Consider the following 24,729-nt stretch of genomic DNA (forward strand, 5'->3'; position numbering starts at 1 on the left):
CTACAACTACAAGATACTACAAGATATACCTCGAGATAATTAATCAACATATTTCACTTTAATGTTCCTGCATGATCACCGATAAACTTCTTCGATGTCTGCCAGTTTTTTTTTACTTAGATTTACTAGGTTTTTGGATTGTATCGTACAAGTAGACGTATGCGTACAGATGTAATCAGGTATAATAAGAACGATGCACAAAAAGGCGTATTAATCATTGAATATATTGATCGTTCATCAATGTGAATGATATACATACATGTTTATTTACAATGTTATATACTTACACTTAAGTTTTGCTAAAGTTAATAAACATATACTTACACTTAAAAATTGATTAACTGGTCGTCGCCTAGCCATTAAAGTATCTGAATCTGAGTAAGCGTGTTGAACTTGGCCTCCCGGAAAGATATTATCTCATGGAATTATTACGTTGTGAAGATCTTTTTCTTTGCGATTAAATTTGTTCATCTTGTTGATAATTGCATGCTGAAGGCATAAATCACATCAATCAAGTATAATCTAATATAAATTACCTTAATTAATGTAGCAACGACGAGATACATTAAATAAGTTCCTGTAGAAGATATTATGTAGAGGGTGTCCCTTTCATAATAAAAACTAATAAAAAAAATTTTTTATTAATCACGAAATTTACTCCTTTGAAACAAATAATTTTTCTCCTCGACATGTCATAAAAAAAAAAACAAAGGATATTGGGTAAACTAATTAGAAAAAGGATACCCTGTATAAATTTTATGTCACACGCATTTCATAACTCAGACGCAAATTTATTGTCTAAAAAATAAATAATTATTGATAATTGCGCATTTGATCTTATAGAATACTCGTAAGAATGGCAATCATTACATTTATTTAGGAACAATGCGGTACCATACGTCGTTTAAAATAATGGCTTCGATTGTAGTGAATTAATCGATAAAAATGTTCAGAAAAACGGATTTATCAATTTTCACTAGTTGAAAAAATGTAACGCTATTATTATACTGATGTGACTGTAGAACTATGGAACAAAAACTTAAAAAATGCAGAAGTTCCGAAATCCTGTTTCTTTTTACATCCACTTCTGTATACTTTAAACAGATCTACCTTTTGCTTTCCTTATCTAACTAAAAAATAACACGAAGAAAAATCTTTCTTTAATTTGCAAATATATATACAAGTTGTACTGCGGTATGGCGCAATCTATTAAAAAAATAACTCGCATTACTAATGGGGAGAGATCTTGTGCTCACCGCCAGCTTGTTTCGTATATATAACATTACTAATGCATGATTTAAAATTCTGAAAAGATATATCTTTGAAATGATGTATCTAATTCAATATATTTCAAAGACATGCCACTTGAATCAGCCGTTTCTTTTTTAAAGGGTGTCACTTATGCATGAGAGATGCAATCTGAAAGAGTAAAAAATAAAATCAAACAACGGTCAATATAAACAATATAAAGATATATAAGAGGTATATATCCAAAAAGGCACAAGATAATAATTTGCACTAAATAAAAGAAATAAGTAAACAATCATAAGATTGTTCAATATTTTTAAGAGTGTACAAAATATAATTTTATTGAATATTAATAATATATTAATAATGAATTAATATTAAGTAAGCATTTTGTATTCAAGGAAAGTAAAGTTCCCCTGGCTTATGAAATTTACATAATTTTTGTATCATTTTTACTATTCTATAGAAGAAAATCAGTTTTGCTTAATGGGCATAAAGTGTTTTCCCTTCTCCTCCCTCATGAGAATTACATGTAATAAGAAAGAACTTGGTAGTGCAAGGAATTAATGGAACCTCTAATGCACATATGTTACAATTACGACACAGATATGTCGTGTTGAACATGAATAATAAAATCGATGTGTGTGTGTGTGTGTGTGTGTGTGTGTGTGTGTGGTGTGTGCGTGTAGAGAGAGAGAGAGAGAGAGAGAGAGAGAGAGAGAGAGAGAGAGGGGGAGGGGGGGGGAGAGAGAGAGAGAGAGAGAGAGAGAGAGAGAGAATACTTGCAGGTAAATTCAATTAAACTACCAATGGTAACAAAATACAAAAAAGAAATAATGAAAAAGCTATTAGATGGTTTACGCAATGCAAATGAAAATAGTTAAACTCAAATGACGAGTGTTAAAGAAATGAAATAGGCAGAGACATATAAAAAGCAGTTACTAGATAAGACGCATCAATACTACAAACATCAGTCATATTATTTGATACTGACACTGAAACTAAAATATCTGTCAATTCCGATTTATTTATTCTCGTTTTTGAAAAAGTTTCTTAAAGTCCTCAGAGTCCTTCACGTCGTTAAGCTTGCTCATCATAGCCTCGTGGTACGCGTTTAGCAGTTCTCGTGCGTCCAGTTTAGAGGATACGCCCTTAAAAATATTGAGCAAGCTCTCTTTGGGTACATCATTTTTTTCGATATGCGCGACCATGAATTGGGGCGTCCATAGTTTCTTTAACACACGCCTAGCCATAACGGGGGACTGTTTTAAAGCTTGCGCTATATCTCCCGAACTGTTATTCTGCAAAGCAATGTTCAGGACTACCGACGCCGGAATAAGCTCTTCGTTCGCAACAGTATGACTAATGATCACGTCCATCGGCAACCTTTGTAACATAGCGTTCAAGCTTGTTGACAGTTCCGGCATAGATTGCTTGATACCTTCTTGTTCTTCCTGTTTCAGCTTCTCCGACAGTATTTCAATGATTTCTGACGATGTGCATTTTTTACAGATCGCACTTTTCAATTGACTAAAGTCTAAGCTGTTCAAACCGTCGGCTATGTTAAGCTTCTTGCAATATAACTTGAGCACCTTATCAAAGAATTGTTTATCGTGGCTAAAAATGTCAGGCAATCTAAGGAGGACTTTGTTGAGACCGCACGCGCGGCAGGCTGCTTTCAACGATGCATCGTTGACTTGTTGTTTGTCCTGCAAGCCGAGCATTTTGATCGTTTCCTTCAGCAATTCTCCCTCCTTCAAATGTGCCATCTTTACCTGAAAGTTAATCTTTCGCTCATTTATCTAATAAACAATCAGTATATATAATCGGTATGTAATAAACAAAATTTTTACCTTATATTGCAGAAGGATTGCCTCGGGATTGCATCTTCTAACTGCGCTTTCCATAACCTGATTTACGTCAATTTCATCCAGTAATTCTGCAAGCGACATTTGAGACGCAACAGATTTCGTTGACGTTTCAACAGTCGGGATCGTGGAACTGATTTCGTTGGTATTCGTACCAATGGAGGAGTGTGTGATTAGAAGTTCGTCATACGCACTTGAAGATCTGGCAGGATTTTTTGCTGCGTCCAGGCTGCCACTTAAAGATGAAAACAGTTATTTTGTTTATATTTGATATTTAAAATTATTTACTGTAATAAAATGCAAATATCTTATTTATAAAATAAGAATGTGAAAGATTACGTACATGCTTTCAGAGGACGATGAAGGGATTGGCACAGGTTCAGAATTATCTGTAGACGTTCCAGGTTTTGACATTTCAGCCGCAATCGGTATCTTCGCGCTTGTCTGTCCATCTCTTTTAGTAGTGTCTGAGACTGACAAATCAGGATTACCTGAAATCGTGGGTTCCAGTGAAATGTCCATGTCACTGGTGATCGATTGCGTTTTATCCGAGTCTTCTATAGGTGAGTTTCTTCTCGGTAGATCAGAGGTATTTCCGGTGAACCGGATAACTGGCGTGCTACAAGTTAAGGATTCACTGTCGATCCTCGCAGATCCCGTTTCGATGTCGGATATAGTGGCGATTGATACAGTCGGCGTTTCGTCCGCCGTCTTAGTAGGCAATTGTTCCACTTCATTTGACTTCTTGTCGGAGAGCTCCGTTTGTGGCATGTGTGTGCCTTCAAAAGACTCCAATACCTTTTTCACAAATTCAGTCTTTGGTTTACCTTTCACAGGCATTCTGTCAATTTCGCGTTCCGACAGCTGGGCAAGATCGCCGATTGTCTGCATATTTCTATTCGCGAAGTACATACTTAGACTATGCTTCCAAAGGGGATAAGTCAATCGTTCAACGATACTATTAATAGGTTCCACGCACGATGACAGTGTTGGATAGATAGGTTCCGTGGAATCCAGAAATGCAGGATCGAGTTCCGCGTTATTTCGAGCTTCCTGATTTTGAGTGTTTTGTGTCGTGGATAAACTGGCAAATACGGAGTCCGTTACCGGCAAGGTGTCTTGTTCAGCGATGTTTTCTGTCGTACGCGTACTGCTGCGTACTGGCCTTTCACAGAATATCTCGTCCGCATTCATGGAACTTAATCCGGTAACATTCTGGATGTCTACAGTGTCCTCCATACTCAAATTGTCGTCTTTGGTAGGTAAACCCGCTATCACAGAATCATCGGTCACGTTCAGTTTAATAGAATCTATCGAATTATTCTGGATCGTGTTATCGTTTTGTCTCGTCTGAATAACCGTGACATTAGTCTTTCCATCCATTCCGTCGAAGATGTCTTGCTGCGTTTCGGAAACGTCTTCCGTTTCGACGTCTGGCAAAGAATGGTCGTTAGAATCTTCACGGGATAAAATCTGTTGGTCTTCTGAGACAACTGGTTCCGTAGCTATCTCAATTTCCTGCGCTAATTCTAACTCGTCGATAACATCCATCCTCGTACAGGAATTCGTTTCAATGTTTTCATTATTACTATTTTCTAGAGAATCGCTAGGCATTTGCTCATCAATATCTTCTGCGTATGCCTCAAATATTTTTGTCAATGATTCATTCTTTTTCTCGATCTCCGTGGCAACTTCAGTGCCGCTTTCATTTTGAGTACTGTCCTCATTTATTAATTTCTCCGTATCAAATGGTATAAGTTTAAGTTTGGTTTGCTTGAACCTCGGCGAATCCTTCCTAGGTGTGAGACTGCGTGACCCCGAATATTTAATCACTTTTTGCGGGGATTCAGTGGAGATTTCATAGCTCATCTCTTTTGACACCGGTGGATCTGCAAAACTCACTCGCTTTCGCTGTAACAAACAACATCCCAACATATTTTATAAATCTGTGATTTAAGTAAAAAAAATACATTAAAATAAAATAACATGCTAAATAAAGATATAATATAGAATTTTTTAAAATGACAATTATCAAATTGCACTATCAAAAATAATCTTTAATTTAGCCTGTTTTTCTTTAACACTACGTATAAATTTATGATAAATATATTGCTAAAGTTAATAAACATAAACTAAAAAAAAAAAATTTATGATAATATAAATTGTACAGAAAATACCTTAGGAGTTAAATCTAGATCTGGTTCTGAGAAGCTCGACCGATGACGTTTAAGAATACTAGCACTCGGTGACGCGGTTAATGAAGGTGGATTAGCGCTTGACCATTCCAATATTGGTAGATCGTCCTTTTCACGCGGCGGTGATACACTCCTTTCATTTTCCTTGTCAACTGAACTCTCCGTTAATAAACAGTCCGATGCACCCTTGTTCAATTTAAACGAAAGCTTCTCGCCATCGTTTTTCAAAGTAGTAAACGTGTTTGACGATGAAGATGCGGAATAATCGGTCGATCTCATGTTGCTGAAAATCTTTTCTTGCCGACTGCCAGAAGGCCCACCTATTTTATCCATTTCTTTAACCATTAATGTCTTTTTACTCGTTGACATTTCATTTTCCGCGTCCTTTTTCGATTTCTTTAAGTCGTCAAATATCTTGAACGATTCTTCCTCCAGTACAATAGGCGGATTGTCCACGCTCAGTCGCGCTTGATTCGTGACTAAACCTAGCATATGAGCGGCACGTCCTGTGCCGAACGGTTTCGGCTTAGAAAATATCTTGCTACTGCTTCTTGGCGAAGAAAAGGTAATTACACTCGTAGATTTAATCGTTGATGAATTGTCGATTGTCCTCTGTTCTTCCGACATTAAACTCCTCACGTTAGAATTATCAGTTTTCTGAACCGAGTCTTTATCTATACTATCTATGTTTTCTTCGTTCTTTGTCTCTGTACTACTGTCAGGATTAGCTTCGTCTAATTCTTCACATGGATCAGGTACATTATTATCACCACAATCCATGGGGATAGATTCAGGTACATCAGGTACATGTTTTTTGTCAACAGTCGTATCAGAAGTTTTAACAGCCTGAACATTAGTCATTTTATTAATCATAATGAAGCACTGTTTCTCGTTGCATATTTTATCTAATTTTGAACCAACATTAGGAATTTGCGAACTTTCAACGACATCCTCGACCTCATCCTGACTCTGTTCGCTTAATGACTCAGTAAGTTTCGCAGGTTCTACATCTGAGTTAGATTTCAAATTATCTTTATCGGGCTCTTCATCTTGGGCTTTAAACCCAATTTCCTGTGCTGCTTGATTGGACATCGAAATTACATGTGTCACACCTGTGTCAGCATTTTTCAATTCAGCCTTATCAATAGCCTCATTGGATTTTTTAACATCTTTATCTCTATCTTTATTATCGTCTTTATTAACATCTTTATTAACGACCAAATTATTTTTATTGGACTCTTGTTTACTTGGTCTACCTCGTCTCCTAAGTGTTACTTGCTGTGTATCGTCTACATCTTTCACATTTTTTTCCTGCGTTCTTGGAGATCGCTTTGGTTCTTCCTGAGATTTTGCATCCACGGATTTCAATTTAAGGCTCCTATTATCAGGTGTCCCGTATTTCCTTAATCCGTGCACCACTGTTTCTCTTTCACCTTCATCCGGATGTTTAACTCGACGGCGATTCACTACAGGACAGTCAAATACCATATTAATTTTCAAACGAGATATTTCATTTTTCACACGTTGACTCACATTACCCATGTCTATGTCTGGGAAAACGTTGTTACTACTCCGCGATGTTTCACCACCGTCATCATTATGGCTTTTAGTAGATGTAACCAACTTCCGTTTTCGACGTTGAATGCTTCCGTCCGATTCGGTGTCCAACACGTACTTACGTTTAATGCCTTTCTTATTTTCGTTAGAATTTTCTTTAATATCAGTATCATCATCTGACTTCTGTTTACTATTTGTGTCAAGTTTTCCCTGACTAGTCTTCACTCTCAATGTGGTTTGTACACTTGTTGTACTTGAATCTTTTTGAACCTCAACAGTTTCGTCATCTTTCAACGACGACGTCAATTTTGTCATGCTATTACGATGTCGTCGTTTAATACCGTCCAACATCGACGGAGATGATTGTTGTTCGTACATTTTATCTTCGGGAAATTCATCCCGCGATTCAAAATCTAACTTTTTCGCAACAGATCCTATTGTCTCTGCAGCATCTGCTTCCTCGTCTGCTTTTGATGTAGTATTTTTCCCACTGAAAGATGCTTGTGGAGACAAATTTGTTTGTTTTGACGCGTCCTGCCCTTCATTAGACTCGTCTTTCTTAGATATTTTCGTTGAACTTTCGTTTTGCTTAGTATTAACAGTATTTTCTCCAGTATTTCCATCCAATTCATTACTATGGATATCATCAACTACGGATATCTTGTCTGTCGCGTTAAAAACTTCTGTTCGTTTAATCGTAACCTTGTTTTCCTTGTTGGCATCATTATCAATAGATTTCTGCATTGTAGAGTCGCTCTTCTTATTGCTGACTTTATCAATCTCGTTAATATGTTTGATAATATTAATATCAAACCATTGTTGCAGGTTTTGAGTGTTTTGCGAGGACGATTGAGAAAGATCATTATATAATGCCGGTATGTCTTCTCTTTTCCTTTTCAAATTTTCTTTCTGATGCTCAGTCAAACGATTAACATCAAATTTCAGATCTGTTTTTATGTACACATAATCCTGTAACAAATTTGAAAATGTAGAAAACATCAGCCAGATAAATATAAAAATATATAAAACATAAAATAATGAACATTATTTACTTGTGAATCAGGTTCAGGTAGTGTAAGCGTATTTTTATCGTTTTTCTCAGACGATTTACTAGATACTGATTTTGTAGTAGTTGACTTTCTATTCAAGAAACTTACTAACGCCGTAACGCTAGGCTTTTTTATTTCATCTAAAATGCACTTAGCGGTACTATTCAAGTTGTCTCTAATCTCAAAAATAGATTGTGTCAAAGATCTTATTTCTGGATTAGCATGATTCATGGCTAGTGTAATTGCTTCTTTGTACAACGATAAGAGTTCGTGATCCAATTGTTTATTAAGTCCTTTAAAAATACTGATTATGCATTCCCATGTGTTTGCAACCTGCAAGCAAAATTGCCATAAAAAAAACATGAAAAGCTAACATAAAAATCGAATGCTCTATAAAGAATATTGATATCATACTTCTTTAAAAAGCGCCTTTGTTTGCGACGAAAGCATAAGTTTGACGACTGATTTACAGTTACGCAAATATGACACTACTCTTTGCAGATTATGTCCATATGTGGTGATGAGGATAGCTGACAATTTTTTCAGAGCTATTTCAGTGTTAAGATTTTGTACGTCATTAAAAGAAATTATTATTACGTCTATTATTAGTTGCAGAATGGATGGAATTTCATCTTGAGCTGAAACATGAATTATGCAAGATATGTATTACCATATTCTGGGCATTAATATATATTTTTACATAAAATTATAACAATTAATTCTACATACTCAACAAAGACTCATAATCAAGGGTGCTCAATAAGGCGTCTAAGCAGTTTACAATAAAGGTGCAGCAACTTCTATTTGTACTTAAACAATTCCGCATCATGCTTGCAGTATCCATTAAGATTTCATTTGATTTCGTTGTAGTCATCACCGAATGTAATTCGACTTCTTTATATACAGTTTCCCACACTATTGCTTGACTTTTTATCTGTAAAATTATTAATATATAAAAAAACTGTTGCAGAGCGAGTAAATATATAGTCGTAAAAGAAAATATTTGAAAAATTATACAAACCAGCTCAAGATCTTCTATATGTGTGCAAAATGGAAATGACAAAATTAATACCATAACTTTAAAGTTATCGTTTCCACTGATTTCAGTGTTTCTTATGTATTTTGTCAATATTTCCGCTATCATAGACCATATCTCTATGTAAGCTAATTCATTGCTATCACTGTAAAACATTATTTATTAATCAATTGAATTGTGCATTATTATTAAAATTTGTTGAACTTACTTATTTTTACGTGCATTATACACTGATTTCAGATTTTCCATTATTGTTTCCAGAAATCCAAGCACACCTGAGGAATATGTGAATTCTGGACTAACACATCGCTCCAGAAGGCACTTAATTGTATTACTGTCATAATCCCTATAATATGAAGATATAATAAATGCTCACATAATGCAGAAAGCAACACATAAACGTATCGGCAATTAGTTTAAAATACACGTACAAGATGTACTTCAGCATTTCGTCGAGTATTGGAGACGTTAAAAGTTTTAATACCATTTCTGGCAATGAATTGTCATGAAATTCAGTTTTCTCAATAGCGGAATTAACATCTGGCAAAATTACTTTAAATATCATATCCCTCACCATGAGCTTATCTATATGGTTTGCCAATTCAGTTACAACTAGTATCACATCCCTATACAGATGGTCCTATAAAATTCAAAGCAATTGTCAAAATTCCTTTGGTATATACATTTATTTTATATTACAAAAACAAGAAAGTTAAGTACGTATTAATAACCTTTGTTTCGAGTTTAACGTTCCGTATGTATATCATCAAGCTTGTCCATAATGTTTTACCAAGCTGAAAACGATTTTTCATTTCTTTATCTGTAAGTTGACCAAGAATGAGCAGGGCCTCTGCTATACTATGAATAATGTTTTTGGAACATTCTTGAAACACCTCATAAGATATAGCATGAGGAAGTCTTTCTTCTAACATTGGAGGACAAACTACAAAGAGATCTTCCTTTGTGACAAGTAATTGACACAAGGCATCCACAGCAATCACTTTTGTCTTGAAAAATCTTTTGCCTGGAGAGGCAACAACGTCAAATTTTGAAGAAAGCAATGGCGTGTCCCCAAGTGGTCCAAAACAATAGTTCAAAAATTGCGTGATAACGGGAGTAACAAATTTCACGATATCTTTATACAACTTAATAATTAAGTGCCACCAAACTTCTAGCTTCGTCAATGCAATTAATTCAGTTTTACTGTTCTTTGCGTTTAATGGAATACAGAGTAATTTTATTCTCCTAGCAGTAGCAAGTTCTTGATGATCTAAAGCAAAATTGTCAATCAACAATTTCCACGAAAGGAAAGCTTGTCTGCAACACAATAAAAAAAAAAATCGATTAGTTAATCGTAGAAAATCGAAATTAGGATTTAATTGCAGAGCTGCGAGTTTCACCTGCGTATAATAGGATCGACAGACTTGAAGGCTTTCTCCTCAACACTCAGCAAATTATTTATAAGACTAGCACCGCGATGAAGATCTGTGCCGAGGAACTGGATAGTAATATTCCATTGTGTAGTCCAATCCAGCTCGCATGCCGCTACCAATAGTAACATGCGCTTATAATACGTAGATTGTAAATTGGTTTTATATTGTGCCCATACGTCAGGATAGTCTTTACGAATATGAGCTGCTAAATTAGTCGTAATAGCTTGTTGCATAAGTTTCAAAGCAGGACCACGCTGGCGCTTGTGTCCCATATAGGCCAACGTTATGATCTTATCCATCAGTAACTCATTATACTAAAAAAAAAACAATGATTCCCAGTCCTGAGCGTAACTTCAAAAAATGGTTTATGACACAATTGTGCATGTTTATACCTTTTGAACACTTTGATCAAACGTTTTGGAAGCCAGTCTGTACAATCTTCTCAAAAGAGCAAGCGCATGACTGTTTATATCCTCCTCTAGCTTTTCTTCCTCTGACAAAGGTTGCTGTTCAATCTTCGTCAACATTTGCAAATTATCCACACACGCCGTTGGCGTTAACCATTCCATTAAACTAGGCTGCACGTTAACCAAGCAGTGCTTGAAGAAATTTAGAACCTGTCCGTCATTGGCAGCTGCAGAGATAGCATGGTCATCCAGTACCTCCAACAGTTTAAATATCTTTAATCTAAAATCAAGGAAGAGGATAGTACCTTGTTACGCATACAGAGCACACAAATTTTTTTTACGACAAATTTAACCGGACAAACCTCGTCTTCTTGTCTGTCACTATCATCGATTCAAAAAGATGTAAGGGATGTAATTGGAATTCTCGCACAATGGCATTGAACGCTCCTACTGCTTCATTTTGCAACGTTCCCTCGTGCTTCCAGAACGCTTCTATCACCAGCCTACATAAATCCTTGTATCGTTCTTCGTTAATGGTACCGCTCGTCTCTAACTTCTTAGCTTGACTACAAGGCAAACGTTGGAGTCTTTATTGTAAAATGTTAGGGAAAATCTTTCACCACACATACATGCAAATGCATTCAATGGTCTTTATTCAACAGTACAGATGTATACATATCGAACAATGTATATTAGTATTTCTAAAAAATGCAACATCTTATTCGTGATTCTATCACTAAATGTCTTTCTATCAATGCAGATTAACTTTAATCTTGGTTTATGTCTTTCTAATTCTAAGAATCATAGAAAAAGATATTATAGATAACAATTAAGATTGATTAAAGTTAATTTACATTGATAAAATGAACACAAATCGGGTAAACTTTCCAAGTAAATTTTTGACAACGCCAGTGGTGTTAAAAGCCTAAATTTTACCATTTTAAGTTTATGTTTATTCTACAATCATTCTATGTAATTCAAGCTGAGACAATCAAGCTCACAACTCGAGAAGGAAATTAATAGATCCCCTCAGTATTTTTCTCAGTATCCTCTCAATTTTTCTCTCCTTTCTCAAATCCCCAAGCATCACGAGACTAAACAAGACGCAAAAGGAACAACGTAGCAAAGGACCTAATACCTAATGTCCACAATTAATCTCTACAATTAACAGACGTCGAGCGTCTGTCGCGTCACGAGGGACCGCTCCTGGTCAATCCCGATCCTGATCAATCCTGATCGCAGCAGCCCCACGTCGCTCGAGGGGAAGGGTCCCCGCGATTACTTTACCTGGCGATATAGGTTAAAGCCTCGCGCTTCTCCTTGACATTGCCGTTCAACGCCTTGAGCATCTTCTGGAAGGTCGCGCTCGTGATCGCGGCCATCTCGTCGCGTCTACCTCCCGTCCGCTGCTCTAGTGCTCTCCTTTCCTGTCTTCCGCGCGACAGCCGCCGATTACCGATCACCGTTCATCTCACGCCGCGCGCGCAAACCGGCGGCGGCTCACCACAAGCAACCACAAGACGTTCCCGTTCGATAGTTCGATCCTCGACACCTGGACACCTAGAGAGTCTTCGTGCCCGGGCCGAAGGGCGAATATGCCGAATACTTATGTCCGACACACCGGAGCTTACTACGCTCTCCCACACGAGGAGAAGAGGGGGAGGGGAGGGAGAGAGGGCAGAGAGAGAGAGAGAGAGAGAACGATTTTCTCCCGCGTCGCAAATTGCGCAAAAACGATTCACGCGGTCCGAAACACGGACATGCCTGCCCGTGCGCGCACGACGATTTCCGTCCCGGACACAATAATCCAGACTGTTCATGGGCGGGGCAAGGGGGAAAGGGGTACCGGTCGTGTTACTCCGACTCGGGCTATCCTCGTCCGCGCAGCGTCCGTCGGTCCGTCGCAACCGACAAACAAAAGTGGCGAACCGCGTTTGTTTTGCCCGCACGCCGCTTCGCACGCCAACCAGAGTTCACAAGCGTTCGCGCCTTTCGTCTCTCCCCTTCTCCGTCGGCCAGCGTTTTCATTTTAGCGGGAAGCGACCGGAAGAAGAGAGGGAGACGGAAGGAAAAAGAAAGAGAGAGAGAAGGAGAATCGCTAGACGGCGTCATTCACGATGTTTGACAATTTCAGTGGTTATAATTGGTCGTAATTGGACGTGATTACACGGGAAGAACCAACTGTCGATTTATCGACTCCCCCGCGTTCTCGTCGCGAAACGTCATTGCGTGCACACGTAGATGCAAATTGCAACGTGTATGACGCATAAAGCAACGTAGAAGGCGACTGTCAAAGTCAAAGCATCTCTGCCACGTGTAAACATATTTCACCTAAAATTATTCAAATTAATGTACAATTGTACTTTCAAACCAAGTCAGAAACTTTTACCTCGCCAGCCGTGACGATTATAAGACGATTATAATTTAATAAAGACGGCCAGTTAAGTCGAATAAAAAATCTTTATTGTTAATTGTATTTTACTTCCTGTAGGTGATATATCCAGACACCTGAATAACATATTCCTCTAAAAAGAAAGGAAAACGCTAGCGGAAATTTTTATTTCCATAATTACGTCGTCTAGAGGTAAGTAAAAATAAAGGTGACATCGTGTGCTTCAAAAAAAAAAAGATTTTATCACAAAGAATGCTTTGTACGTCCAATCGACTCGTATGCGCGTGCGGGAAAGGAAAAGCCTATATTGATTGTACATAGAGCTAGCATATTAAATGTTAATTTGTTCCGCTTATTGATTACAGGAGAACAGGTGGACTTTCTCAAATAGATACTCGGAAAATGTGTGACCTGAGAAACTGAGAAATACTTATAGAAAAGATTACACGCGTGTTTACTCCTGCTTTTATTTATATTTTCGTACGTGGCATATATCGTTTTCAAGCCTTTGGCTAGACACGTTTTACTTATAGACCGTCTACTGACAGGAACGTTATTTTGTTCAAACTCATTGCGGTCATTGCGGAGAGGTGTCGGCCACGAATTTCAACTTCATCGCGATGGCGCAGAGATTACAAGTAGATAGATCCTCGATCGAGAGAATCCTGCCGAGATTACAGATGTATCCAAATACGTGTCCGCTACATTATAAAATAAAGAAAGCAAGTTAAACAAGTCGAATAGAAAGCATGTCTCTATATTTCAGACGCGAGATGACTGAATCCTAGGACTCACTTCTAGTCGCCGAGATTCCATCCTTTAAAGGACTCCTTTGATTGCCTTTGAATCGCTCGCAATAGATGAATAGAGTTACGAGTCCCCCGGATGCGATTCCTCTCCTTTCCAGCCTCTCGATTTTGCGTCCAGCTCCGAAAGACGCGCGCATGTTGCGCAGAAGGTATTGCCCTTTAATCTACCCTTTTAACATATATATATATATATATATACATACGTGTATATACACAAGCATAATGGATTTCTGTCCCGGCAGAACGCTAGGACGCAATTGCGCGTTTTGAAGGCGCGTAATAGCCGAGGGAGAGAGAGGAAGAGAGACGAGGGGTCAGACACGTGGTATGCATACATCGACGCAGAGCAGTCGGATCTTCCTTATTCATCTCGCTCTTCCTTCGGTAAGCACACAGTCTGTTTTGTCTGTCGCCTCCTCCCTCCGCATTCCTTTATAGTCATTCCTCCCCTTATCCCTTTCATGTGTTCGTAGCCGGCGTAGCCACAGCGTCCACAGCTCCTCGAGTGACGTCGCAATCATCTCTCCTTTCCTTTTTATCATAGTAATCGTGATTCCCCGAGGGTCATATAACCGCTTACTCAAGAAAGATGCAGAAAAGACGCCGAGGGAGGAATGGATTTAGAAGTAGAGATCGAAAACCCAGAAAAGTCTGCAAAACTTCGGAATTTTTGCGTATTTTAAAGACAAATCAAACAAATCGTATCAGTCGATATTGGTATTTGTGCATAAAATCAGTATATTGATAAATACTCAATAATTTTACCTAAACAGTTCTTGCTTCAAAAATGCGTATTAAGTATTTGTTTGAAGTAACAGACAAAGAGAGTGAGGTATAAGTGCAAAAAGTGTGTGTGAGATTCGTGAGCCATTATGTCGAGTTTTTAGCTGACACTTTCTGAATTTAAATTGAAGTGGTGTGTCTAGCTTTTGGAAAAGAAGAGAAATATCAAAGAGATCTAAGTAAAGTGTAAAAAATGTAACCGAAGCAAGTGAATCCTTGTTACGTCTCTTGTTTACCTTTTGTAAATTGCTCCAGTATGATTAAAGAACAGCGAGAAGATAAATATGTTTTCTTTCTGATCGACATTCGTGAAAACTAACCAAAGAAAAGTCGCACTTCGGATTACTTCGGATCTCTTGATTTTCTCGTCCTGCTGAAAGAAGAGCCCACGTGACGTGGAACGATAATGTTCAAAACAAGCTTATCGCAAATCATGCTTGCATAATTTATCTCATGTTTAAAGTTTAAACACCCTCGTGCGAGGTTATGAAAGGCCGCGTCTTATTTATATGTGTTACAGTGAGAGCATTATCTTGTTTTTTAACATTTTTATTGATGAAATTAGTGTACAATTGTATGAGTTTGTAATTGCAGTATATATACACTACTGTTGAGTGTATACAATTATTAAGTTTTATAAGTATTGATTTTATGCTTTTACTGTGACATATATATGTCTTATACATATAGATAGATAAAAATTATGTATATTACATTATGCATTTATTGTTACAGGTTTTCTGTGATTAAAGGCTTGTAAAGTCACACCGTGATAAATCTTGCCGTTCCACGGCTGGTCACACGTCGTTTAATTCACCACAGCGGGATGAGCGTGCGTACGCAAAAGCTACTTCTGTGTGCGCTCGTGCTTCTAGGCATTCTCTACCTCTGCACGAACCGACGTGCGAATGACAAGGATGTGTCCCTGAAGCGGCTTCTCGCCGCTGCGATAAGAGCGGCGGAGATTGGAGGATTGGAAGTGGTGGTGGTGCACGATCAGATTAAATTCAAAATAGAGAGCAAAGGCCAGACGAAGGAAGGTAACTATTGACATGTAATTCGATACGCAATTGTGTGTGATATGATATATTGCACAATAGTCTGTCAGGTTTTTATTTCTCGCATTAAATTTTTATGTACAATCTTCTATTTTCTTGAATCGACAGACTGTGGCATAAATGTGGAACGGTGATATAATATGGATTCTTCTTTTCTACCTTCTTTAAAGGTGTAAATGATCCAGTAACAGCGGCGGATTATAGATCTCACTGTGCCATGTATCGCTCTTTGACGGAAGCATTCCCAGGGATTACTGTGATATCTGAGGAAACGTCGCAAGATTGTGATAAAATTAGAGTAGAAGATATTAAGAATTCTGTCAAAAATCTCGAGGGTTACGATATAAGTGACGACGTTGTAAACGTTAATGATATTACGATCTGGATAGATCCTCTTGACGCCACCAAAGAATTCACAGGTAAAGGTGCATCTTTGCCATTATGATATCCCAGTACCTCTAACAAAATTACTTTTCAGGTTATTTATGGCAGGAACAGTTATTTTTAAAATGACCGATATTGTGCACTTTTATGTTCGAACATGTTCATATTACAATCAAAATAAGTTGGCCACAAATTTTATAAGAGATACCCAAAGATTAGATTATAAGCAATGAGTATGAGGAAAATGTATTACCTGCAATTGCAATTTGGAAACAAATTAATATTTTCATGATCGTTTATGGCTAGATATTGCAGAAGCACCGACTGTTTTCAGGATCAAACAAAAATTGGTTTTTTGGACATAATATGATACAGATAATCACGTAAATTCTGTAATAATGTAACATATTATGAACAATCTCAGAATAATAAGATGTTGTGGGTAAAGCTTAGTCCCTAAATAAATAATTTAACATGTAGGCGCAGTAATTGGACATTAAAACATTGGAAAACTATTAAGACATCGAGTCTTTATACCAGATTCACCAAGTTCCTTTTTTTTTTTAAATATTAAGTTAATACAAAGCTTTTTACTGTCTTTTGAATAAATTAGAAGGATACTTGGTGGTTTTGGGACATTCTATATTTTTTAGCTTGATGTAGTTTCTTATGAACCAAGTTTGACAGCTTTTGCTCAATGCCCTATCATATTTTTAGAGAATTTACTGCAATATGTATCTACTATGGTATGCATCGCCGTCAAAGGACAACCAGTTATTGGTGTTATATATAAACCGTTTGAGACAAAACAGAATTCCAGTTTATTCTGGACGTGGAGCAATCATGGTGTATCAAGAAACTTGAAAAATTTACCCAAGGTAATTGTGTGAAATCGAGGTAATTTGACAAAGGAAGTTACAATAAACTTTATAACACATTTAACTAATCTTTGTTGAACAGGTAAAGGACAATAAAACACCTATCTTGATTGTATCTCTCTCACATGCTGGCCAAGTAAAAAACTCATCTAAAGCTGCCTTTGGTGACAATGTTAAAATTATTTCTGCTGCTGGTGCAGGTAAAAAAATTTTTTTTAATAGCGCAAGTTCATTTCTGTAATTCGCTATTAAAGACTCGTGAATGGGAGCGAAGACAGATAATTTTATACGCGTATTTTTCTGAGTGTTTTAAGACTCATTGTTTTTTATTTTTCGTTGCTCAGCCCCGCACTCTTTTCATGCCTTCAATTCTTGTTATTAGGAATTTTATATAGAATATACAAATATAAGAGACGTCTTGTTTTAGGATACAAATTTTTGGAAGTAGCTGCTGGTAATGCAACAGCGTACGTTCATACGACTGCTATCAAGAAATGGGATATATGTGCTGGCACTGCAATTCTTAGGTATTGCTATTCAGCTTAATTAAACATTTGGCTTTATACTACATAGTATATTTACTTGTCATTAATTTATTTTTTGTTTTATCTTGTAGTGCTTTAGGAGGAACAGTGACACAGTTATACGATCAACAACCAATTTATTTCGGATCTAATGATGACAAAGTACTTACAAAGGGTCTTTTAGCGACCATGAGCGATCACGCGTGGTATTCCGAAAAATTCTTGCATGACTTTCCATCCGATTCACATTAATCAAGAATACAATATATCAGGAGAGAGAATGAAGGTTGTATATATCAAGTCCTGCTTATAAGATTCGTGTTCTAAGTAATTTATATCAATATGTGCTCGCGTACGTAAGATCACATACCTTCCAATATCTGTCTTATCGTTAAGTATTTATTATAAAAGATAAATTTGTCATAAACTGTGTAAAAAAAGTAGACTTTTATATAATAAATGGAATAACGAATTTTATTACAAAAAATTATTTTATACACCTTTGACACAAATAATTATGATTCAAAGACAAAAATTTTACACAAATTATTTAATACAAATTTAATACAAAAATGTCAAGACTAGTTTGCCATCATAATTTTTTATAAACAGTCTATTCAAGTCAAGTTTTTTTTTAAATTATGTAACATCTATTTAGCATTCCTCTCTGACTTTATTTTATATAAAAATGATGCATAGATTTATTTGACTAATTTCACTTTATTATCTGAAATACATATTGCAGATGATTCTTTTAACTTTTCTACTGTTTTGTTAAACTTCGCAATAGCTTTTTCATATTCAGTCAATTTGAAGGTATCATCATTCAAGTTAAAAACGTAATATATACATTTTTTCATAACTTTATCTCGTAGTTTTCTTAAAGGCATTTCACCCTTGGTTTGTAAAATGTCTAAGATGGTCTCTTTCCAGCGGAACCTAGAGACATCACTTCCATCGTTTGTTTCCGAAACAGATCGTTTTCTAATCTTCACAACAGTTTGATCGGTCTCTGATTGAATGTTGATCGGTTCCAACTGGCGTTTTTTGGATTTATTTCGCCTTTCGTATAGCCCATTAGTCATCTCGCGTGCTTCGTCACCTCCGTTTTGATGACTCGCAGAATGATTCTCTTTGCTTATATTTTCATTGTTTTGATTCTCAGCGATATTTTGATTGTCAAACGAGTTACTAGAATCCATTTTTCGGGTGCACGTCATTTCGTCCGCTGAAAACCAAATATATCACTTATATGCATTCTATTAAATTTTTTTATTACGTACAATACTCATTCCTATGAAATTTATATTACAAGCTCTTCCAATGTCAATAAACTAAAACAGATCTGTTGTAAGAAAAAATACTCACCTTCGCTCTGCTCCTGATTTTGTACAGTATCTTTCTCTGGAGTCTTAGCGGACACTTGTTGACTTTGCTTGTGCGCATTTTCCATTTTGTCCCAAACACTCTCCACAACAGTCGCGTTCGCACGATTGCCTATCGCATTGCGGACGAAGTTAAGAAACTTGGCCTTCTTCCTTGGTACATTGTCGTAGTTCGATAAAATGTTCAGAAAGCTCCGTTCCGCATTGGATAGATTCACTGTCCCGTTCAGCAAATTATTAACAACGTTAATCCATTCCTGCTGCTTGCGCTCGCCCTTATTTGCACCAGGCTTTGGGACATAATCCTTCGCGCCGTACCTCTCGGCTTCGGTTATGCATTTCGTGTGCGCGACGTACTCGTCATCTCTTTTGGAGCAGTTAAAAATATTAAAATTATTAAGTATTGATTGACGTTCCATCAAACTTACTGGCTTAATTTACACCAATCTTTTGATATGGGTATCAAATAGTACATTTGAGCTGCTCAGCCAATAATCAAATTAATTTATTAGGTATTTACTTTTTAAAACGCGTATCAAACGATCGGTATAAACTAGGCCATTTAAATCCTTAGCGTCCTCGCTAATTTTTTTGAAACCAACATATTTGAAAATCCAATTTTTCGTACTTCTACAATTTCATCGATTCCTCCAATTCCGTAAAACATGTGTTTCAGAAAAATCTGCCCCTACGCTGAAGAAATATCTATTTGCCACTTGAATTCTTACCGAAAATCCTTGTGGCAGTCCACGCAGGTTAAGAAGGGCGCGTTCCGGCACACTTGATAATGTACAGCCACTTTGGGCTTTTTCACCGAGTCGCCGCAATGGTTGCAAGTAAAGACGACCATATCGCGATTATTTGTACAATCGGATCGCGGTACTGATCGAAATAATACTCAAATGTGACGAGTATACTGTCAAGTACCGTTAACTTAACCTATAAAAGCAACGCGCAAGCCGAAGACTAGTAGCGAGCACGAGGACTACGAGGAGCAGTGAGCAGTATGGCCACGCGTTAGCTATCCAATGGGCGCGTTCAGCAGACCGCCGCTCAGTAGCAGTCGAACGTGATTGGCTCTTACTTTTAGAACCAACCAATCAACGCAGAGTGTTGATAAGACGAACTCAACAGTTGTTGACAGTTGTGTCCGCTGAACACGGCCAAAATGGCTGCGGTCAGCCGAACCTCTGCTTAGCGAAGCGAAAGGTAGCAAACGGGGTAGCAATTAAGTGTAATTGGTTGGATCCATAGGTAAGAACCAATCACATTCAGTTGCTACTTGCTACCTTTCGCTTCGCTAAGCAGAGGTTCGGCTGGACACGGCCAATGAGTCCCTATAATATATAGGGTCTCTAGCATGGTCTGCTTCGCACCACCATCTTGAAATGCAATGTCATCGGCGCGTCTCGTACCTCGTTCGTAAGCGCTCGTAAGTAAAAGGTGGCGGAGAGTCGGTCACAAGAGGGTCTCGTGCAACGGCAATTTTCCTTTTCTATCGGCAAACATGTCGAGTGGTGCGCTTTTCGGCAATAACGCTTCGCGCGGCGCCTCGAAAAACCTCGTGGAGTTCAAGGCTGGCAAAATGACCGTGAAAGGCAAGATGGTTTATCCGGACACGCGAAAGGGCCAACTCTACGTCTACCAGTCCGACGACTCGTTAATGCACTTCTGTTGGAAGGACCGGACGAGCGGAGTCGTGGAAGACGTATGATCATTATTCTTGCTCTTAATGAATCCCTTGGAAAACCTTTTTTCGCAAACGGAAAAGCGTACGTTTTATTTGTTCGCGCCGGGAAACTCCGTTGCTACACATTTAATTTTCAGTTTTTCGTATTAAGTATACCGGGTGTGCGTATTTCTATAATCGAGCATGCTTTCTCAGGATTTAATTATCTTCCCTGACGATTGCGAATTCAAGCACGTTCCCCAGTGCAAGACCGGCAGAGTGTATCTTCTGAGATTCAAGTCGTCGAATAAGAAATTCTTCTTTTGGCTACAGGTAAAGAAAACGCAATTTTGCAATATCACAGAATTATGGTAGTTAGATTGGAATAGATTGATTTATATCTGTTTTCTTTACATCGTTTAACAAGCTTTTGACGTTATACGTTGCGCTGGACATTTGCCGACAGCTGTTTCTGTATTAAGCACACATATTTTTGTTATATAGGATCTCAAAACTGATAAAGATGAGGAGCACTGCAGAAAAATTAACGATGTACTTAATAATCCACCGACCCCGGGATCCCAGAGGAGTGGCAGTACCAACGCCGAAGGGGATCTGCAGAATTTATTAAACAACATGTCGCAGCAACAGCTCATACAGTTGTTCGGCGGCGTTGGCCAGATCGGTGGCCTGGGTAGTTTATTAGGTACAATGAATAGACCGCACGGTGTTCAGAGTACAAGGGCTTCCACTACGACTTCATCCACTCCAGCCACTACAAACGTGACTAGACCACCCCATTCGTTGACTCCTGGACCTAATGCGGACTCGAAATCTTCGAGTAAGTAAATCGTTTGTCCAAATAAAACGGGGTCTATTCTAATGACGTATTTACCTAGGTAATAATAAATCGTCCACGAGAACAACAGCTCCGTCCACGCCGGCTGCGTCAGTGGCAGCTCCAAGTAATAGAATACAACTTAGCGATTTGCAGAATTTTCTATCGGAAATTCCGACGCCACCTCGGACGGAGCCAACTGTGCAGGTAATATCACATTGCTTTTTCATATCTATTAATGAGTTAATCTGAACGTTGGATTGGATTAAAACTTCGACTGAAGGATAATCGAATTTTCTAACAAATGACTGATATACAAATATAATGCAATGTATTATTTTTTTAAATTACGCAATAATTGATTTAGAAGAGTTTTGAATCAGTATGAAATAAATGATGGTAGGTAATAGATGTTAATATATTTTGTGAGTAGAAGATGCCTCTGTCATAAGTTTTTAATGTTACATGAGTATACATTTGTATACAGAGTATCCTAAAAGTCCCAAGACTGCCTGATGTCCTTTCTATCATAGATTTTTTTTTTTTTTTTACGATCAGTTTACACTCAATGAACATATCAAAGTATCTATAATTTTGGCATACTAAAATAAACAGTTGCAGCTTTCAATAGAATTTCAATAGAATTTCAAGAGCAAAAATAAAAAATAAAATTATCTTTATTAATTTATTAACGTTAAATAGACTTTACTGGTTTGAATATGGATTTGTAACTTAATTACTAAAATATTTAAAACTAGAAAAGCGATGACATCTTTAATAAGGAAAAAAATGTCTTCAAATTTACAATTAGAGCGATGATATTTTCAATGATGCTGGGACACTCTGTAAATGGTCTTTAAAAATATCGTAGTAACGATGAAACAACATCTATTGAAATTGCATTATAAAACATTTATCGAACGTTAACAACTTTGCTATAAACATGTGCATGTCATATATAAATTTAATTAATAATAATGATATTATTTTACTGTATAAAATCAATCTTTAGGAGTCAGCTTATGTACAAATAATTTTTTTTTTTTTTTCAAACACGAGAAGATAAGATTAAATATCTTATCCTGTGATGGATTGTGATTGCAAGACCACACCTTGAATATTTACGTCATAAAAGAGATAAATATTATTAAATATAGTAATAAGTATGGTTTATGACATTGATTATATATAAATGTTGTTATGTATTATTTTTTTATGAAATGAGATAAAAAGATATCGAAATTAATCTTAAAATTATTGTCGTACAAAAGCGTGAGACCAGAAGAATAGAAGGACATTTTCAGTTTGCACGTACGAAAATATATAATATTGTGAAAACACAATAAGTAAATGATGAAACCATATATGCAACCAGAAGCAAACAGAAGGATCTGTTGAAGTTTTTAATGTGCAAACAAAGTAATGTAGAAAATTCAAGGAACAGTTTACTAGAACAGATTATCTATCATATATTACTAATTATATATTTTTTACAGCTGCTATCGCTATCAGGGATCTAAAGTGCCATTCTTGATAACAGAAGCTGCAGAATAACTTTCAAGCTCATTCAGTGTTTTACAAGTGTTTTTAAACGGTCTCTCTTTTGAGTGAGCGAATTTTTTAGCTTCATTATTCGCGAATAATTAATAACAGTATCGTATAATACATTGCAATGCATAGATAATTAACATTGAAAATATTATTACATGTACACTTAAATTAACAAAATTATTGCTAAAGAAATTTGTGTGGCATGTGGCGGGATAACAGACTTTATAGATATTTAATTAATGTACTTAAATTGAATCGGAATTTTAATGTGTTATAGCTATGTGTTTATGTGCTTGTAGATGATAATATCATTATAGAAGTCACGTGATCAATAGGTTTTAGCTAATGTGTTTTACATTGTTGTGTTTGCCTTTCTTTCCCTCTGAAACTCAGTAAGGTTTTAATAATCTATAAGTGAACTACGTTATCACTCTCAACGTTACCTAGTCCAACGCAGTTTTATGTAGTAATATTTCTTGAAAAGAACATAAACACATGTGTTCTATTAAACACATTATATGTGTCCTATAATACTGTGAAATTATTTATTAATACACGTTTATTGTTAAGTTATTGGATAGAAAGTACTTTGTTAAGGAGAAGTATTGGAAGGAAAACAAGTACGCGCAGCCCCGATCATTTAAAAAATTCAATGATGTCGATCTGATTGCCAAACTAGTTATTAATCCGCAATATATCGTGACCGAGCAAGACTAGAAAATCGAAAAGAGAGAGAGAGACAGAGGCATGGTTTTCTCACTGTTAAGTACTATCCTTTGTCTGAACTTTTCCTGGCTGTCGGAGACTCTGGCTCTGCTGAGCAGTTGGGGAAGTTTCTCCGGGTGTATCTGTTGTTTTCGTTCAGCTACAGCGCAGCTTATTGTCCGGCAGAGGGGCGTAGCGACAGAGCTGACCAACGCTATACCAGCGGCGATCTCTACGACGGAGAGCCTGGAGAGTGTCATGAACGTGCACTTGCCGGCCGGGGACAACCTGTCTACCACGCTATCGTCTCCCCAGTTCTCCCAGGCGCTATCAATGTTCTGGTCTGCTTTGCAGTCGGGCCAGGCGGGCCCTGTCATCCGTCAATTCGGCTTGGGACCGGACGCCGTCAATGCCGCGGCCAGTGGAAACATCGAAGAATTCGTCAGCGCACTGGAGTCGGAAGCGAAGAACGGCCAGGGACAGCAAGCGCAACAGGGACAAGACGACAAGAATAAGAAGCAATCACCACCGGCCGCTAGTCCCGATAAGAAGGACGATGACGACGAAGGCATGGCTTTAGATTAAGGATAGGATTTGTACGCGTCTCTCGTGCGTCAGACGTTTCGCTTTTCTATTCAGAAACCATGCGTTGCATGTTATGTTACGATGAATCTATATACGAAATAAAAAAAAATCTCAATGGACGCATTTTTCGAAATAATTTAGATATATACATAATATAATTTCGATAACATACTTTTTGGACGTATATGTAAACGTTTTTTCCAAGCACTCGAGAATCTGGTACTTTTACTTTTATTCATGAGAGATTAGCAAACACATCGATCAAATAGAAACAGGAGATTCATCACGCGCTATTAAAATTACACATATGTACGAAAAATTAATATACTGGACATTTTGTATACAGCATACGTTTATTGGATTTAGTAAACTGCG

The 24,729-nt window shown here is 37.2% G+C and overlaps 4 protein-coding genes and 1 long non-coding RNA gene across 11 annotated transcripts; 2 read left to right on the plus strand and 3 right to left on the minus strand.

The window, feature by feature from the left end:
- Positions 1-208: 208 nt before the first annotated feature.
- Positions 209-13,251, minus strand: LOC112463973 (telomere-associated protein RIF1-like). Of its 3 annotated transcripts, XM_025030705.1 has the most exons (17): positions 12,081-13,251; positions 11,156-11,359; positions 10,779-11,073; positions 10,354-10,700; positions 9,685-10,270; positions 9,385-9,593; positions 9,162-9,299; positions 8,939-9,098; positions 8,647-8,851; positions 8,332-8,555; positions 7,921-8,250; positions 6,850-7,837; positions 5,294-6,777; positions 3,460-5,027; positions 3,102-3,351; positions 2,243-3,023; positions 209-1,419 (listed from the first exon to the last, which is right to left on the minus strand). In XM_025030705.1, the coding sequence occupies exons 1-16, from the start codon at positions 12,173-12,175 to the stop codon at positions 2,277-2,279; spliced, it is 7,830 nt and encodes a 2,609-aa protein (XP_024886473.1). In that variant the 5' UTR covers positions 12,176-13,251; the 3' UTR covers positions 209-1,419; positions 2,243-2,276. The 3 variants fall into 3 exon arrangements, with proteins under 3 accessions (XP_024886473.1, XP_024886472.1, XP_024886471.1); XM_025030704.1 differs by having other exon boundaries at positions 3,102-3,345; positions 5,294-7,837; XM_025030703.1 differs by having other exon boundaries at positions 5,294-7,837.
- A 391-nt stretch (positions 13,252-13,642) lies between these two features.
- On the minus strand, positions 13,643-14,531 carry LOC112463994. Its single transcript, XR_003041862.1, has 3 exons — positions 14,330-14,531; positions 13,981-14,163; positions 13,643-13,886 (listed from the first exon to the last, which is right to left on the minus strand). It is a non-coding gene; the product is annotated as an uncharacterized LOC112463994 (long non-coding RNA).
- LOC112463992 (putative inositol monophosphatase 3) lies at positions 14,039-18,087 on the plus strand. Of its 4 annotated transcripts, XM_025030731.1 has the most exons (9): positions 14,039-14,143; positions 14,237-14,378; positions 14,539-14,620; positions 15,513-15,817; positions 16,006-16,254; positions 16,937-17,097; positions 17,180-17,297; positions 17,525-17,624; positions 17,714-18,087. In XM_025030731.1, exons 4-9 carry the CDS (start codon positions 15,604-15,606, stop codon positions 17,871-17,873), a joined length of 1,002 nt encoding a protein of 333 aa, XP_024886499.1. In that variant the 5' UTR covers positions 14,039-14,143; positions 14,237-14,378; positions 14,539-14,620; positions 15,513-15,603; the 3' UTR covers positions 17,874-18,087. The 4 variants fall into 4 exon arrangements, with proteins under 4 accessions (XP_024886499.1, XP_024886498.1, XP_024886501.1 ...); XM_025030730.1 differs by lacking the exon at positions 14,539-14,620; XM_025030733.1 differs by lacking the exons at positions 14,039-14,143; positions 14,237-14,378; positions 14,539-14,620 and adding an exon at positions 14,681-14,826.
- Positions 18,088-18,201: 114 nt separating this feature from the next.
- LOC112463978 (cell growth-regulating nucleolar protein) lies at positions 18,202-20,000 on the minus strand. Its single transcript, XM_025030712.1, has 3 exons — positions 19,735-20,000; positions 18,990-19,372; positions 18,202-18,849 (listed from the first exon to the last, which is right to left on the minus strand). Exons 1-3 carry the CDS (start codon positions 19,854-19,856, stop codon positions 18,323-18,325), a joined length of 1,032 nt encoding a protein of 343 aa, XP_024886480.1. The 5' UTR covers positions 19,857-20,000; the 3' UTR covers positions 18,202-18,322.
- Positions 20,001-20,374: 374 nt separating this feature from the next.
- Positions 20,375-24,699, plus strand: LOC112463987 (proteasomal ubiquitin receptor ADRM1-B). Of its 2 annotated transcripts, none has more exons than XM_025030722.1 (5): positions 20,375-20,714; positions 20,892-21,008; positions 21,180-21,516; positions 21,575-21,720; positions 23,956-24,699. In XM_025030722.1, exons 1-5 carry the CDS (start codon positions 20,514-20,516, stop codon positions 24,352-24,354), a joined length of 1,200 nt encoding a protein of 399 aa, XP_024886490.1. In that variant the 5' UTR covers positions 20,375-20,513; the 3' UTR covers positions 24,355-24,699. The 2 variants fall into 2 exon arrangements, with proteins under 2 accessions (XP_024886490.1, XP_024886491.1); XM_025030723.1 differs by having other exon boundaries at positions 24,124-24,699.
- The last annotated feature ends 30 nt before the right edge of the window (positions 24,700-24,729 follow it).

Source organism: Temnothorax curvispinosus, unplaced genomic scaffold, assembly GCF_003070985.1.
Source record: "Temnothorax curvispinosus isolate PA1 unplaced genomic scaffold, ASM307098v1 QBEX01013816.1, whole genome shotgun sequence".
NCBI lineage: Eukaryota > Metazoa > Arthropoda > Insecta > Hymenoptera > Formicidae > Temnothorax > Temnothorax curvispinosus.

What these genes read in the sequence shown, in the direction of transcription:
- LOC112463973 (XM_025030703.1), bottom strand. Translation starts at nt 12,175, where the DNA reads ATGGCCGCGATCACGAGCGCGACCTTCCAGAAGATGCTCAAGGCGTTG. An exon ending in TATAATGCACGTAAAAATAA is followed by an intron (nt 9,099 to 9,161) that starts GTAAGTTCAACA and finishes AATGTTTTACAG; the next exon opens with TGATAGCAATGAATTAGCTT. An exon ending in ATATAGAAGATCTTGAGCTG is followed by an intron (nt 8,852 to 8,938) that starts GTTTGTATAATT and finishes ATAATTTTACAG; the next exon opens with ATAAAAAGTCAAGCAATAGT.
- LOC112463992 (XM_025030731.1), top strand. Translation starts at nt 15,604, where the DNA reads ATGAGCGTGCGTACGCAAAAGCTACTTCTGTGTGCGCTCGTGCTTCTA. An exon ending in CGCCACCAAAGAATTCACAG is followed by an intron (nt 16,255 to 16,936) that starts GTAAAGGTGCAT and finishes TCATATTTTTAG; the next exon opens with AGAATTTACTGCAATATGTA. An exon ending in ACTTGAAAAATTTACCCAAG is followed by an intron (nt 17,098 to 17,179) that starts GTAATTGTGTGA and finishes TTTGTTGAACAG; the next exon opens with GTAAAGGACAATAAAACACC.
- LOC112463978 (XM_025030712.1), bottom strand. Translation starts at nt 19,856, where the DNA reads ATGGTCGTCTTTACTTGCAACCATTGCGGCGACTCGGTGAAAAAGCCC. An exon ending in GACTGCCACAAGGATTTTCG is followed by an intron (nt 19,373 to 19,734) that starts GTAAGAATTCAA and finishes CTGCTCCAAAAG; the next exon opens with AGATGACGAGTACGTCGCGC. An exon ending in AAATCAGGAGCAGAGCGAAG is followed by an intron (nt 18,850 to 18,989) that starts GTGAGTATTTTT and finishes TTTGGTTTTCAG; the next exon opens with CGGACGAAATGACGTGCACC.
- LOC112463987 (XM_025030722.1), top strand. Translation starts at nt 20,514, where the DNA reads ATGTCGAGTGGTGCGCTTTTCGGCAATAACGCTTCGCGCGGCGCCTCG. An exon ending in CGAGCGGAGTCGTGGAAGAC is followed by an intron (nt 20,715 to 20,891) that starts GTATGATCATTA and finishes ATGCTTTCTCAG; the next exon opens with GATTTAATTATCTTCCCTGA. An exon ending in AATTCTTCTTTTGGCTACAG is followed by an intron (nt 21,009 to 21,179) that starts GTAAAGAAAACG and finishes TTTGTTATATAG; the next exon opens with GATCTCAAAACTGATAAAGA.